The sequence below is a fragment of the Anoplophora glabripennis genome, unplaced genomic scaffold (assembly GCF_000390285.2).
Source record: "Anoplophora glabripennis isolate ALB-LARVAE unplaced genomic scaffold, Agla_2.0 scaffold26, whole genome shotgun sequence".
Lineage (NCBI taxonomy): Eukaryota > Metazoa > Arthropoda > Insecta > Coleoptera > Cerambycidae > Anoplophora > Anoplophora glabripennis.
Window position 1 is genome coordinate 1,792,558 of NW_019416261.1, and position 17,137 is coordinate 1,809,694.

The 17,137-nt window shown below is 32.6% G+C and overlaps 1 protein-coding gene across 8 annotated transcripts in view; it reads right to left on the reverse strand.

The window, feature by feature from the left end:
* Window positions 1-17,137, reverse strand: part of LOC108905816 (nesprin-1) — a 423,696-nt gene that overhangs the window by 228,667 nt on the left and 177,892 nt on the right. For 7 of the 8 annotated variants that reach the window (XM_018708911.1, XM_018708884.1, XM_018708861.1 and 4 more), the window contains exon 2: window positions 15,929-16,397. The exons of the other annotated variant lie outside the window; for it this stretch is intronic. In XM_018708911.1, the coding sequence (XP_018564427.1) occupies window positions 15,929-16,397 (469 nt within the window). The remainder of the gene's footprint in view (window positions 1-15,928; window positions 16,398-17,137) is intronic. 8 annotated transcript variants of the gene reach the window in all.

Consider the following 17,137-nt stretch of genomic DNA (forward strand, 5'->3'; position numbering starts at 1 on the left):
CGAGAAAAATATAAAAATGTTTATTCTCCGTATCTACGATGAAACTTTATAATATTATTTTCAATTTTTTTAAACAATGCAATGATATGTAATAAAATATGAAGTCAGAGAGATTTAATCGATGCGCATAGCCGTCGGCGTCGTTTCATATTCGTAGAATTATCTCAGCTGTCAATCTTTCGTTTGATAAGACGTGAAGTGAGCTTTTGTGTATAAACGACAGTTAAAAAGTAATTAAAGTAATTCCTAATTGATAAGTACAAAGTCAGTTAGATGCAAAGTACTTAGTAATAATAACTTTCATTTTTCGAGAAGATAGATACAAAGTATTTACAAATGTTAAGATGTCTAATTTCTTTTTAAATTTTTTAGTAGAATCCATCTGCCAACATATTTTGATCATGGTGTTCAATGCCCTATAGCTCGCAGAGTAGTTGTTTCCCACTGTACTATTAGTTTATTTCGCTTCCTCTCTGTCAGTAGGTACAAAGCAATGATTTGCGCCATTAAGTATTAAATGGTAATGTCATCTAAGGTATACTTTCTAGGTTATATCTGTGTAATTCAGTAGGTACTGAACGAGGACTGTAGTCTGCAGAGTAGTTGTTTTCATAATATCATTACTTAAAAAGAATCTTAAAATGATAGCTGCATTATGTATAAAAATATGTCTACCAAAATAGAAAAAATATGTATAACATTACACTTAACCTCTAAATTGAATTCTGAATATCAATTGTAATCATATTCCATTTACTAAATAGAATTTATTAACTAAATCCGTTCAATGGGAAATGCCTTCACTAAATACTAAGTTGCAACAGGTTACTTACTATTACCCTTACAATTTGTTGCCTATAATTTGTGATCATTATAGTTATTATTTACTAATATAAATACATGTAATAACGAAGCTTTTAAGATAAGGAGGTGCAAACTATAATAATTATTGTGATGGTTAAGGTTTTATAATTATATGCCAGTTAATTTTATTTTACCAAGGTCAGACAGGCATAACATATTACAGTGGTAAATTAATAGAGTATTGACATAAAAAAAGGCCAGTGAATATTTCCTACTCACTATTTACATGCTACTAATACGTAGAAGATAAAAAATGTATTTTTATGGCGTAAAACAAAATTGTTTCATAAAAGGTATTCCTTTGGTATAAAAGTTGATGTAAAATGTAGGTACTTAATAAAACAAATAGAAAATACGTTCATATCTGATTCACTGAAGTTTAACATTCGCAGACATTCTGTTATCTAACTAAACAGCCTCGGTTTGTTACCTTCAGTCTGCGTGTTTAAGTCTTCAGAATTATTTGTTGACAAAATGGTCGACGAACCAAGCTATTTCTTAAAATATAATACAGTACATCCTGTCCAAGAGGCAGCAAAAAGATATTTTAATTATAATCCGGTTACATTTAATGAATACAGGAAAACCATATATTTCATACAATGAAAATTGTTTATCAATTTACTTTAAAAAAGTTTCAATTCAATTTCATCTTACTAAATTAAATTTCAGTCATTAAGATCGCAGCAGGGTAACATATCTTTTGGGGAAAAATTTGGAAATAAAAAGTAAATACATATCATTTCCTAATACAGAAAAGTTGTTGAGAACAACTGACTTTATTATGAAATTTACCGTAATATAATTTGACTATTGTAAAAACAGACCCTTACACTCAACTTTTTACATGAACTAGGAAGAAAGAAGTTAAAATATAAGCATTTTTTTAGTCAACACATCAAACAAATCTTGTTGAAATTCATTTTTCAATCGTTTAGGCTTTTCTTTATTATAAAGTTAGATTTGCTTCCTCGCAAGTGTGAAATATGAATTTTTCTGTCTGAAAATAATAAATTTCAGATATTTATTTGCCTTTCAACAAATTTTTTTTGTATTTATAAAATATACACTGCGTTTTCATTTTCTGTGCAACTGAAATCTTCAAAAAAATTTTCCTTTCCGTAGGGTTTCTTACTTTTTCAGTCTCAATAGCGTATCTGACTTAAATTAGTAGCATTTAGTGACAAATAGGTCATAGAGTGTTATTTCGATTTTGATTCTTAACGGTTGGTGCATTGATGTGGGACGTTACATAAATTTTATGAGAACCTGTCCTAAATACCAAATAAATGATACGATGACATCTATACGTGGGTATAATTAAGGATTTTATATGTCTGACCTTGTAATTCACATGAGAGGAGCTGGTTGGTATAAATGCAAATATTAGTCAATGTATCTGTACAGTTCAGTCGTTATGAGTTCCATCATAACCAACCCGCGATACATTTTCATTTTTTTACGCCATTTCACCACTATTTTTAACTTAAAAATAGTCCATACTTAAATCATTTCTGTGCTTATTTAAGTGTTTAATTTGTTAATCTATCAGTGAATATTTTTTTTTGAATTGTAGATATTCATTTTCGTAAAGTAGAACAAAAAAAAAACGAAATTTTTGTTGATCTACAGCTTTTCAAATTTCAAATTTATTTTTAATGTAATGCTCTTACGGGTTTTGGGATTAATGCGTTTGGCGTTGGTGTTGATGCGTTTTGGGTCTATGGATTTTGAGGTTCATGGGTTCTGGGGTTCATGACGATTTTGGAGTATAAACATTTAGTGTTTATGGGTTTAAAGGTTATTAGATTTTGGGTATTTATGGATTTCAAGAATATGGAAATGATATGTTTTTAGGTTTTGTCGGTTTAGGGGTTTTGAGGCTTGTAGGTTTTGAATTTATCATTTTTTGGGGTTTATAGGTTTATAGGTTTATGGGTCATTGGGTATATAGGTTAGATTGTTTATAGGTTTGTAGGTTTATGGGTCATTGGGTATATATGTTAGATTGTTTGAAATTTTATTTGATTGGGTTTATGCGCAATTGGGGTTTATTGGATTTAAGGAATATTCAGTTTGTAGATTTATTAAGACTGCGATTAAATACTGCGAAAAATTTTGGGGTCCGTAGATTTTGAGGTTTGTGGGTTTTGGGGATTATACGTTTTAGGGTTTATGAATTTTGGAGTTGCCGGGTTTGGAGTCCGGATTTTTAGGACCGTGGATTTTGGGGTATGTTGATTTTGAGGTTTATGGGTTTTGGGGCTTATGGGATTTGGGGTTTATGGATTTTGGTGTTAATAGATTTTGGGATGATGGGTTTTGGGGGTTTATAGGTTTTAAGGTTTAGGTGTTTAGGAATTTTAGGAACTATGAGTTTATAGGTTGTCAGATTTTTGATTTTTGGTTATTAGGATAATGGGTGATTGGGTTTATTGAATTTGTGGATTATTGGGACTGTGGGTTATTTGAGACTAATGGCTTTTTCTTAATTTAAAAAGAAGCCTTGACAGATTTCATATTTTCCGCATTTTCAGCATAAAATATATGACGTTTGAAAGTGATTAAAGAAAATTAATTAAAACATATCGTTTTTATTTTGATCACTTCACTAGTGTAGGATTTTCAACGAACGTGTCAATTCTTGTTTTAAAGTAATAAACATTTGTTATATTTATTAAATTAATTATTGGAAGTTAAGTCAGGTAGCAATATAAACAGTCTCGTATCTTTATTGCGCTGTTTATTGACTCGAGAAAAATATAAAAATGTTTATTCTCCGTATCTACGATGAAATTTTATAATATTTTTTTAAATTTTTTTAAACAGTGCAATGATATGTAATAAAATATGAAGTCAGAGAGATTTAATCGATGCGCATAGCCGTCGGCGTCGTTTCATATTCGTAGAATTATCTCAGCTGTCAATCTTTCGTTTGATAAGACGTGAAGTGAGCTTTTGTGTATAAACGACAGTTAAAAAGTAATTAAAGTAATTCCTAATTGATAAGTACAAAGTCAGTTAGATGCAAAGTACTTAGTAATAATAACTTTCATTTTTCGAGAAGATAGATACAAAGTATTTACAAATGTTAAGATGTCTAATTTCTTTTTAAATTTTTTAGTAGAATCCATCTGCCAACATATTTTGATCATGGTGTTCAATGCCCTATAGCTCGCAGAGTAGTTGTTTCCCACTGTACTATTAGTTTATTTCGCTTCCTCTCTGTCAGTAGGTACAAAGCAATGATTTGCGCCATTAAGTATTAAATGGTAATGTCATCTAAGGTATACTTTCTAGGTTATATCTGTGTAATTCAGTAGGTACTGAACGAGGACTGTAGTCTGCAGAGTAGTTGTTTTCATAATATCATTACTTAAAAAGTATTCTTTTTATCTATTTATCCTTCGAAAATAGACATCCATCTCCCTCGCTTAAAACAGTTAACAATTCAATCCTGCGAAATTAAGAACTGTTTAGGTCTTTCTGCTTTTGAAAAATAATGTTTTTATGTTAAAAACAAGAGATTTACCGTGCAAACAAAATAGCAGTAGGTAATTAAGTTGCAATTACTTGTATTACTTCATTCTTAATGTCTACTCATATTTTTTAATTAAGTTAGATTTATTGCACAGGTTACATTAACATATTATTACAGTGACAAGTTACATTGTTGTGATTGTAAATTATGTTCTTGTTGTTTTAATGTATCATAACTCACGGCATTAAATATTACTTAAATCAACGGAATAAAACACATGAATCAACTTGCCCAAAAATAGTAATATTGGAATTTATTAAAAAAACATACATAATTAAAATTTAGAAGAATATAATTCATCACTAATTATTGATTTTGTATCAATTTTCGTTGAACGATTTGTCAAAAATACTAGTAAATTATGAAAGGTCTTTTTATTATAGAATTAAGTACTGGTATGAAAAAAGTATAATTCATTAAAATGCATTGTTCTTAGAATCATGAAACAGCTAACTCTTTAACGATAATTTAAACAAGGAAAATATCTCAATGTACGTGACTAAATATTAACGTTTAACAAACAAATCTTGACTTACTTCCATTCCGACTGTTTCAGAAACAACTAAAACCTTATCAAATTTGATTGTTAAAAATCCTCTTAACGCCAGGATTTTCCAAAGAGGAAAAGCAAAGGTAGGCGATTTAAGCCTGTGAAGCGAGAAAATCAGCGTTATCCTGGACAGGCTGTTTCCTACTACAGCTTTGTTAATGGACAATGATTTTTCGCGATATAATATTTCCTCTTATTTAACACTCTCTGCTCACAGAAAACAGTGATAATCCTCCGTATCTTGTGCCTAATTAGCATTACATGATTTAAAAAAACATATTACATATACTTTATATATAGACTGGATTATCTAATAATTTATCACTATGGTCATTTATAATTATAGATGTTTGTAGATTTTTAGGTCATCACAATTTATAATATTATTAGAATATTCACATATTTAGTTTTTCTTCCAACTAGATGCGACATAATTTGGAGGTTATTAGACACTGAGAAAATAACTTAATTTATCCAATATACAGTGTGTCCACTTTAAGGTTAGATACAAGACAACAGATGTGATCCCAAACCCTATTGCAATTACTACTTTTATACAGGGTGGTTCTAAGATATACAGTCAAAGTGGAACGCAAGAAAATTGATATGTAAATATTAAAATGTCAGTAACAAAAATGTTCCTAAAGTATACTGATAAAAACCTATTTTCTTCAATGACTCCAAATTGAAGATATAAGATCCAAATGAAATTTGATACAGGTCTTTATACAGGGTGTCTCTAAAGAGTCTATACAACGCTCCACCAGAGTACGGCTCAAAGGTCCATTGAAGATCATATCTTTTAATATGTTACATTTTTTATTTTTAGATCGTTTAGATTGGTTACATTGGTTAGATTGTGTTAGATTAATGGATTAACTTAATATTATTAACTGTAGATATTAGATATTAACACAGATATTAGACAGATATTAACTGTAATTGCCCTGTTTCCTGTAAAAGTTTACATATATTGCTTTCCGATAAACGATTGCTCCTAATTTCGTTTACCAGTGAGTTGATAATAACTTTTAAACAAATATAAATGCCTTTTTGTTGACAACGGTTGGCTTTGGAAATATTAGCAAGGTATACCTTTTTTAAGCAGAAAAGTTGGGGGGAAAGGTTTTTCCAGTCCAAAGTGAAATATACCGTCGCACAAAAAAGTTATACCAGTTTAAATGCGTCCTAATAGTCGCTTATGGTGCCCTCTAAAAGATACAACAATATCGTAGAAATATCATCCCAAAAAACTGGCGGATAGGAATTTTCACAAAAAGTCAAATGATATTAAAGAAAATGTTATTTATTTTCCAACCTTAACACCCTGTTGCTCCGTAATCAATTTTTGGACTTGGCAAGTTTAGTTAAAACCACTTATTTTGAGCCGCACTGCATCTGGTGGACAAACCCTTTAAAGACACCCTGCATAACAGATTGCAGAGAGATAGATAGAGAGAGAAAGAGTTCTTTTATATTAAGAAACATTACTCCTGTCTCAAATAACACAAATATATGACTTTATTTGATATAGACGATATACACTGCATCTTAGAAAGGTGGCCATGAATGTACTTTTACAAATTGGATGCCAAAAAACAAATGTGCTATGAACTGCTTTAAAATTTTACTGATACGTTACAATAATTGAAATATGAAGAAAGTGAATAAGAAAAGCCATGGTATCGTATTTTAAATTAATTGAAATTTGGAGAAGTCAATTGCTTCTCAGACGAAATGGTTTTTTCCTTTTTCTTTATCGGTTATTTTAAGTCGGCCTATTTTTGCTACTATGGTTAAACACCGACGCCAGGCGACAAGAAATCCCTAACCTGGAAATTTTCCGAACCTCCACTTTGTCGTAAAGTAAGGATCTTTTACTTATCAAACATTTACATCCTTTCCAAAGAATGGTATGTCTTCTTATACAAACCTCGCCTAAATCTGTATAGCTTATGTGAATGCACAGTGTACAGGCCACTAGAAGGTGAGTATCACGAGTCTTCCCTGGATGGTCACCCATCCAAGTACCAACCGCGATCAGCGTTACTCGACTTTTAATTTCGATAACATGAATGCCAAGCACTAGGTCGCACTCCCCCTTAATGGAATGGTTTTAGAAACAATGTTTTTATCAATTTTATTTCTAGTCGAGGAAATAAAGCACTGAACCTCCGAAATATGTGCAGTAAGATGGATCATGATGCGGTTTTTTGCATTCGATTCGTTAGAGCGTCCAGAAAGTTTGTGACCCTATGTGGTCAATGAGAAATGAAAATTGCATCGGTGCATAAGAAAAATGCATTTTTAAAATTGCATCTCGAAGAGTTAAAATATGAAAAATTTACAACTCGGAAAATATTGACGGAAATGAGTTCAATTTTGCTACTCGGGGGGTTTTTAGGGTCGCTGAACACGAATATCACGACGGCAACGGTCTCCGAGGTACCTCGGGGTTTTTGAGGAAATGGGACATGTCTCCATTTACCCCTCGAAAGTGTCCGTATTTACCCCAAAGCATTTAATTTTTGGGGTAAATGTGGAAACCTGTTTTAAACAAAACAATGTATTTAATGCCTATTGCCAAAAATAAGAAGTTTGCCATCGGCACAATTCTTCCAACAGTGGATGCATTCACGCAACACTTGAAAAGAGTATACTTTCAAGTGCAAAACTGGCTATATGGAGACGAAAATGGTTTGAATCCGACAGACTGGAGATGGGAACTAAAAAAAAAATAACTCAGTTACCTGGTCCACCAAGTATCATGAATATAATTTTCTGTGTGTGGAAAACCGATTGCGGAACTTCGTGTGGATGTAGGAAGCACGGATTGAACTGCAGCATCGTGTGCAAAAATTGTGCAGGCATTAATTGCACGAATAATGAAAAATCCTCTGCAAATGACATATTTTCTTCGGAACTGGAAACACTAGATGAAGAAGATGAGAAAGATAATAATGAAAATTAAAAAATTAAATAAGAAAAATTAAAATTGTTAAGATATTTAANAGTACTGTACGACGACTGTAGTCTGCAGAGTAGTTGTTTTCACAATATCATTGCTTAAAAAGTATTCTTTTTATCTATTTCCTTAGAAAATAGACATCCATCTCCCTCGCTTAAAACAGTTAACAATTCGATCCTGTGAAATTAAGAACTGTTTAGGTCTTTCTGCTTTTGAAAAATAATGTTTTTATGTTAAAAACAAGAGATTTACCGTGCAAACAAAATAGCAGTAGGTAATTAAGTTGCAATTACTTGTATTACTTCATTCTTAATGTCTACTCATATTTTTTAATTAAGTTAGATTTATTGCACAGGTTACATTAACATATTATTACTGTGACAAGTTACATTGTTGTGATTGTAAATTATGTTCTTGTTGTTTTAATGTATCATAACTCACGGCATTAAATATTACTTAAATCAACGGAATAAAACACATGAATCAACTTGCCCAAAAATAGTAATATTGGAATTTATTAAAAAAAAACATACATAATTAAAATTTAGAAGAATATAATTCATCACTAATTATTGATTTTGTATCAATTTTCGTTGAACGATTTGTCAAAAATACTAGTAAATTATGAAAGGTCTTTTTATTACAGAATTAAGTACTGATATGAAAAAAGTATAATTCATTAAAATGCATTGTTCTTAGAATCATGAAACAGCTAACTCTTTAACGATAATTTAAACAAGGAAAATATCTCAATGTACGTGACTAAATATTAACGTTTAACAAACAAATCTTGACTTACTTCCATTCCGACTGTTTCAGAAACAACTAAAACCTTATCAAATTTGATTGTTAAAAATCCTCTTAACGCCAGGATTTTCCAAAGAGGAAAAGCAAAGGTAGGCGATTTAAGCCTGTGAAGCGAGAAAATCAGCGTTATCCTGGACAGGCTGTTTCCTACTACAGCTTTGTTAATGGACAATGATTTTTCGCGATATAATATTTCCTCTTATTTAACACTCTCTGCTCACAGAAAACAGTGATAATCCTCCGTATCTTGTGCCTAATTAGCATTACATGATTTAAAAAAACATATTACATATACTTTATATATAGACTGGATTATCTAATAATTTATCACTATGGTCATTTATAATTATAGATGTTTGTAGATTTTTAGGTCATCACAATTTATAATATTATTAGAATATTCATATATTAGTTTTTCTTCCAACTAGATGCGACATAATTTGGAGGTTATTAAACACAGAAAATAACTTAATTTATCCAATACACAGTGTGTCCACTTTAAGGTTAGATACAAGACAACAGACACTGAATTTTGAGAAATTACAGAAATTCGTTTTTTTATTTTAAATAAGATGAAATATTCGAATGTGATCCCAAACCCTATTGCAATTACTACTTTTATACAGGGTGGTTCTAAGATATACAGTCAAAGTGGAACGCAAGAAAATTGATATGTAAATATTAAAATGTCAGTAACAAAAATGTTCCTAAAGTATACTGATAAAAACCTATTTTCTTCAATGACTCCAAATTGAAGATATAAGATCCAAATGAAATTTGATACAGGTCTTTATACAGGGTGTCTCTAAAGAATCTATAGAACGCTCCACCAGAGTACGGCTCAAAGGTCCATTGAAGATCATATCTTTTAATATGTTATATTTTTTATTTTTAGATCGTTTAGATTGTTTATAACAGGTTTCCACATTTACCCCAAAAATTAAATGATTTGGGGTAAATACGGACACTTTCGAGGGGTAAATGGAGAGATGTCCCATGGCCTCAAAAACACCGAGGTAACGAGTTTCGACTAAGTTTATAACAAATTTCCACTAAACTCCAGGAGACGACGTGGAAACCGGCCACCCTAGAGCACCAGGTACCTCGGAGACCGTTGCCGTCGTGATATTCGTGTTCAGCGACCCCAAAAACCTCCGAGTTGCAAAATTGAACTAATTTCCGTCAATATTTTCTAAGTTGTAAATTTTTCATATTTTAACTCTTCGAGATGCAATTTTAAAAATGCATTTTTCTTATGCAGCGATGCAATTTTCATTCCTCATTGATCACATAAGGTCACAAACTTTCTGGACGCTCTAACGAATCGAATGCAAAAATCCGCATCACAATCCATCTTACTTCATAGATTTCGGAGGTGAGGCCGTTTTTAGTGCTCTATTTCCTCGACTATTCTTATTTTAACTGATCTAATGTATCACCAAAATTTAAAAGCAATTTAGTTTTGATATTCGGTTGTTCATTTCGTCGAAAACAGCGTAGACTGTCAAAATTGACCAACACACTTGTTGTTATTTCAGAAGTTCTTTTTAAAAAATTGCCAAAAAATGCCACGAGTAACTCCTTTTAGATAAAAGAAATACTCGGTAACCTCATCTCTCGCATCTCCGTTACTGTGCAGAAAAAAGGTTCCTCGTACATAGCAAATTTTTTGCTTATTATTTCATCTATCTATTTCTACATAAATTTTAAAAACATTCTGCAGATTGAGTACAGTTTTAAGTGGACACACAGAATATTTTGAGTTTCTGTAAAAAAATCTGTGAAAATACTACATATTTTTTACTGTTTTTTTTTTAAAGAATTAATACATAGTAACTTTTCTGTCGTTCTAAGTATTGATCGGAACTGTCCTAAGTATTGATTACCAAGACATGAAATTAAAGTGACCCTATAAGTAACCGGTCAAATGGCGCTGTGGGGAAATTGCTGCGGCGTCGCCGTCGCGACGGCTGGCTACTAAATGTTACATACGCTACGATTTTCGCATTTCAATTGCATATTGTCTATGGCAATACTCCTCGACGTGCATGAGGCGCCACATGAAACGGTCTGTTATATCATTTTATTCTAGAAGCTTAAAGAAAAACCAGACGTTTAAAGGAAAATGTTACTGAGGATGCGTTGATACCGTCAATGGGTAGGTAAAAAAATTGTAATAAATTCTTATATTTCATGAGAACCAAACATATGATGACAAATAGTAGTTTTATATCCAAATATAAAAAATCAAATATTTGAGCGTTCAATAAATAAAAATTAAAATATTAAATATTTTTACAAAACTTCTATTGCTAATGTAAGTACCAAATTTGCANTCTCGAAGAGTTAAAATATGAAAAATTTATAACTCGGAAAATATTGACGGAAATGAGTTCAATTTTGCTACTCGGGGGTTTTTGGGGTCGCTGAACACGAATATCACGACGGCAACGGTCTCCGAGGTACCTAGCGCCCAGGGTGGCCGATTTCCACGTCGTCTCCTGGAGTTTTGTGAAAATTCGTTATAAACATAGCCAAAACTCGTTACCTCGGGGTTTTTGAGGTCGCTGAACACGAATATCACAACAGTAATGGTCTCCGAGGTACCGATGTCATGTTCATATGTTCATAAGGTTTATCGAATATCTAAATAAATTATCCGAAACATTTTTTTTAAATTTGACGCTTTTAATACAGTTGGTATCATTGATGAAATTTTAGGTAAAGACTGCGATCGTTGGCCGCTGCTTCCAGGTTTTACTTTTACATATATACTAATATATACTCTTACACATACTAGTACATACGGATACGCTCCAAGCTATAGCGCACACGTGAAATAAGAAAAATTAAAATTGTAAAGATATCTAAAGTATAATATTTTTTGAAAACATGTATTTTTTATAATGAATGAATTTTTATAATAAAAAATAATTTAGAATAAAATAGTTGTCAGAGAAACCAGCCATCCTGGGTACTAGGTATCTCGAAGACCATTACCGTCGTGATATTCGTGTTGAGCGACCCCAAAAACCCCGAGGTAACGAGTTTCAACTAAGTTTATAACGAATTTCCACAAAACTCCAGGAGACGACGTGGAAACCGGGCACCCTAGGGCACTAGGTACCTCGGAGACCGTTGCCGTCGTGATATTCGTGTTAAGCGACCTCAAAAGCCCCGAGGTAACGAGTTTCAGCTAAGTTTATAACGAATTTCCACAAAACTCCAGGAGACAACGTGGACACCGGCCACCCTGGGGCACTAGGTACCTCGGAGACCGTTGCCGTCGTGATATTCGTGTTCAGCTACCCCAAAAACCTCCGAGTTGTAATATTGAACTAATTTCCGTCAATATTTTCCAAGTTGTAAATTTTTCATATTTTAACTCTTCGAGATGCAATTTTAAAAATGCATTTTTCTTATACAGCGATGCAATTTTCATTTCTCAATAATCACATAAGGACACAAACTTTCTATCCAGACACTCTAACGAATCGAATGCAAAAATCCGCATCACAATCCATCTTACTGCATAGATTTCGGAGGTAAGGCCGTTTTTAGTGCTCTATTTCCTCGACTATCCTTATTTTAACTGATCTGATGTATCACCAAAATTTAAAAACAATCTAGTTTTGATATTCGGTTGTCCATTTCGTCGAAAACAGCGTAGACTGTAAAAATTGACCAACACACTTTTTGTTAATTGAGAAGAAGAGAAATTGCCAAAAAATGCCACGAGTAACTGCTTTTAGATAAAAGAAATATTCGGTAACCTCATCTCTCGCATCTCCGTTACTGTGCAGAAAAAAAGGTTCCTCGTACATAGCAAATTTTTTGCTTATTACTTCATCTATCTGTTTCTACATAAATTTTAAAAACATTCTGCAGATTGAGTACAGTTTTAAGTGGACACACAGAATATTTTGAGTTTCTGTAAAAAAATCTGTGAAAATACTACATATTTTTTACTGTTTTTTTTTTAAAGAATTAATACATAGTAACTTTTCTGTCGTTCTAAGTATTGATCGGAACTGTCCTAAGTATTGATTACCAAGACATGAAATTAAAGTGACCCTATAAGTAACCGGTCAAATGGCGCTGTGGGGAAATTGCTGCGGCGTCGCCGTCGCGACGGCTGGCTACTAAATGTTACATACGCTACGATTTTCGCATTTCAATTGCATATTGTCTACGGCAATACTCCTCGACGTGCATGAGGCGCCACATGAAACGGTCTGTTATATCATTTTATTCTAGAAGCTTAAAGAAAAACCAGACGCCTAAAGGAAAATGTTACTGAGGATGCGTTGATACCGTCAATGGGTAGGTAAAAAAATTGTAATAAATTCTTATATTTCAGGAGAACCAAACATATGATAACAAATAGTAGTTTTATATCCAAATATAAAAAATCAAATATTTGAGCGTTCAATAAATAAAAATTAAAATATTAAATATTTTTACAAAACTTCTATTGCTAATGTAAGTACCAAATTTGCACTGGCATGCTCTCAGTACAGTTTTGAAGAAATTTTTTTTCGAAGATAGGAAGAGAATAGCATATTTTTCAATTTATATCAATTATTCTTCACCATTTCACGAACTAAATATAGATCTATAAGGAAATTATTAACAGTATAACAATTTCTTTCATGGTTTTTAATACCGCAACAATATTCGATTTCCATTCAGTAGGCTGAATAGTCACGTGGTCTTTGATATACCGTAACTAAACGATTAAATGGTTTATGAAATAGGCATGAAATTAATTTTTGCAAACAGGTGTCTGAAGGATGGGGTTCCGAAGCCATTCTAAACGTGACAGATTTATTTCAGCTAATCGAATATGAGACGTTCCAAAACATTTAACATCATAAGCAACAATTTTTTGTTAAAACGACATGCAACAGCATCATTGGATGTCATTTAAGTTTACAATTGTTTCTGTTTACTAGATTAGTAAAAAAATGAAGGTACACCTATAAGGGAGTATAAAAACTGACACTTCTAGAGGAATCGTAAGTGTTAAAGGTACTCCGGAACAGATTCTAAGAGCTGTACTGTACTTTAAAGCATTAGAGCTATTAAGCTAGTTCAAAGCAGTTTTAAAAATGTTCCTAAATTCATCAACGGAAAAACCTTGACGGTGCAATAGGTTTATCCAAGGTGTTGCATTATATGTACACTCGATAGTGAGATATTTCTCGGAAATTACTCTAAAATCTTTACATGATGTATATTCAATATCAAATGAAAATTGCTCAACGGAAGTGGAATGCTCATTTTCAATGTTTTTCTATGAAATCACTCCATTGGACATTAAAAGTTGTCTCAAGCTAATGCAAAATAAATCCTCGAGCCAGATGGCATTTCCATTAGGGTCTTAAAATATATTTCTCGATTTCTTCTCAATCCATTGTGTCACATTTTTAATTTATCAATTAAAGCTGGAATTTTCCCAGAGGCTTTTAAATTGGCCAATGTATTCCATTATATAAGAAAGGGGACATCGATTGTATTGAAAATTACAGGCCTATAGCTTTGTTGTCTAGTTTTTGAAAATTATTTGAACAAATTTGTCACAATCGCATTTCTTGTTTCAAAGATAAAAAAAAATTGCTAGCCAGTTGTCAACATGGCTTTAGATCAAATTTCTCAACAAATACGGCCTCATTTTCTTTGGTAAATAATATGATAAGTTCTATCGACAAGTCTTGGTTATTGGGAGCCATTTTTTACCATGATCCAAGAAGAAATCTTCGCTATAAGTGGACGTTAACGGTTACGCTATCCGGTGTAAGCTTATCTACATATTTTCCGATAGTCAGATTACAACAAAAGCTTTAAACTCAAACAAGGTGTGGTCAAAACTGGCTTGGGACTGTTTACAGTAAAGTCAGGTTATGTTGAGAGTCTGAACATAAAGGCATTAAAGAAAACAAGAAACAGGAACTTTCCTATCAAATTCACTTTTGGCATTCTTGATTAGTGCCGTTAAACATGATTTGGAGAAATAGGTGGAAGCTCATGCAAAAAGAATGTTAACTATTTCTTCGAACAAATAAACTAATAGAGTGCTGAGTATGAATTCGATGAACCAGGGTTGCAACTTGAAAGAAGAGATTACGATGTACATTCTGGTTGGGTGCGAGAACTTTGTATGCCTGAGATACAGATTTATTGGTAAGTCTTCTTAAATAGAGAGAAAGGAAAGGAAAAAAGGACAAATTTGCTGACTGAATAAGAAGATAGTGACAGGAACAAGTTTTTTGGAAATGCTTTAGAGAATCGACCAAAGTAGAAGAATGTACTGATGTCAATAATACAAAGCTTTCACCCAAAGACAATATTTTTCTCTTCGTCAAAACGTACATCCTCACTCTGTTCTCCAACTCATGCTTTCTTCGGAAACAATGAAATTTAAAAACTTACGGTATTTCTCTAAAATTCTAATCTTATACGTTCTGATTAGGTATATCAGCTATTCGGAATCTTGAAGAACACTTTGGCTAAATTCAGGAATTATGGAATTATGATGATGTGAAAGAAGTGGATCAATGCCCAACCAAAAACCTTTCTTTCTAATATATTAAAAAAGAGTATGATCGCTTAGAAATATACATAATTTGTACATTTAATTGTATTATTAAAAAAGAGATAAATATCACAGAATAAGGTATTCTGACCCTGAACCCTGACCCTGAAGTGTCAACCATATTTCTATTCTATGGATCTATGAGTGCGGCAAAATTTTAAAACTAGAGAAATTATTTATTTGCATCTTTACTCGCAAAGTAGATATAAGTAATTGCTGTTTTGTTTTAAGAAAAATGAAAAACTACTTCACTGATGCACATAATGCGGACGTAGCTAAATACATTCTTAGTGAATTTATGAGCATCACAAAACACAGATTAAATAGAGGTAAACAGACATAACCATGTTCTAAAGAAGTAAAGCACGGACGAGTGCAAAAAAATTTTTATGGGCAACAACCATGGTTGTGATGTCCGTATTTATTTGTATTGTATTGTGTCAATATATCATATGTAAACTGAATACTCATATTTTGCAATACCTGAAATGTAAAAAGAAGTTTTTAAATACGAATACGATCGCAAAAATGAGCTTGGAGGATGTTATTTTAACTAACTCATTACTCATGAATCGAAAGATAAAATAAAAAAACGTAGCTAACCTCTGATGTGTGCAATGTGTTCGTCGTACTGCGACTTGCTCCTGACAAACTCCAACTTGGCTGATCCTGTGTTAAAGCTATGAGTCCTGTACTCGCTGTACCACTCTGAACTGGAACTAGTCACTTTACTACTGTTGCTATCCCTGTCCCAATCTTCTTTGCTGTTCGGCTCTTTGGTGGAAGCCTCCCTCAGGCTCTCCTCCGAAGGAAACTTCCCCGTCAGGGAACTGGCGCTCGAAGTTTTCGAGGTGGAAGCCAAGTTTCCGCTAGATTGCGTCAAATAAGCGGAGTCTTCCAAGACCAGCTCTTCAGAAGGCGTGCGGCTGCTGCTCACCAAATGGCGGATGGACGTGGTGCTAGAGCTGGACGTTACTTGGCGGACAGTCTTGCGAACTGTTACTTTTTCGAATTTTACGGTTTTGACGCCGGTCGCTAGATCGCCTTCTTGAGTGGTCGTCGTGTAGGTTTCCTAGAATATTTTGGGGTAATTCAGGGGAGCACTAATGAACAAAGGTATGCGCTTGTGGCAACTATATAGAAATAAGCAATTGTGATGAATTTCTTTTAGTTTCATTAACATGGATGATATTCATTTGCTGTTTCCAGTCATATAATACAGTGACTGGCGAAATGATTGCATCACATAGAATACCTACATTTTTATTGCTAGTGTTTAATAAATAGCAATGCGAACAATGTCGCCTCAATATTCAAACAATTGCCGTTTGTTTTTAGGGGTCTGACGGAAAAATGCAGAAATTGAGAATGATGTAGCTTTACCAATTTTGGAATCATTTACTGTAAATAACAGAATTATCAATCTTCTTTAAACAGACAATTTTTACATTTTAAAGAACAGGTTTTGTTGCTTAAAGATATTGGTAGAACCAGTTATATTTAATTTAATAATTACACAGCTCCACAAGAAAAGTCTTGTGCAAATGGCCATAATAGATTATTCCCATTATTTTGAACTGCCGAATCTGAATCTGATCTCAGAATTGTCCCAGAAAATCACCAGAGTTTACTAACATAAAAAAATGCTTAAAATCCACAAAATCGACAAATCAGCAAGTCCAGGTATGATTTATCAGCGGCTGAACTAGTAATCAGATCTTTATATTCCCATGTATTTTAATTAGCTGAAAAAATAGCTAAAAATCAATAATAATCACTGGAATTTTAGAATGGCTACAAGATGAATTATAA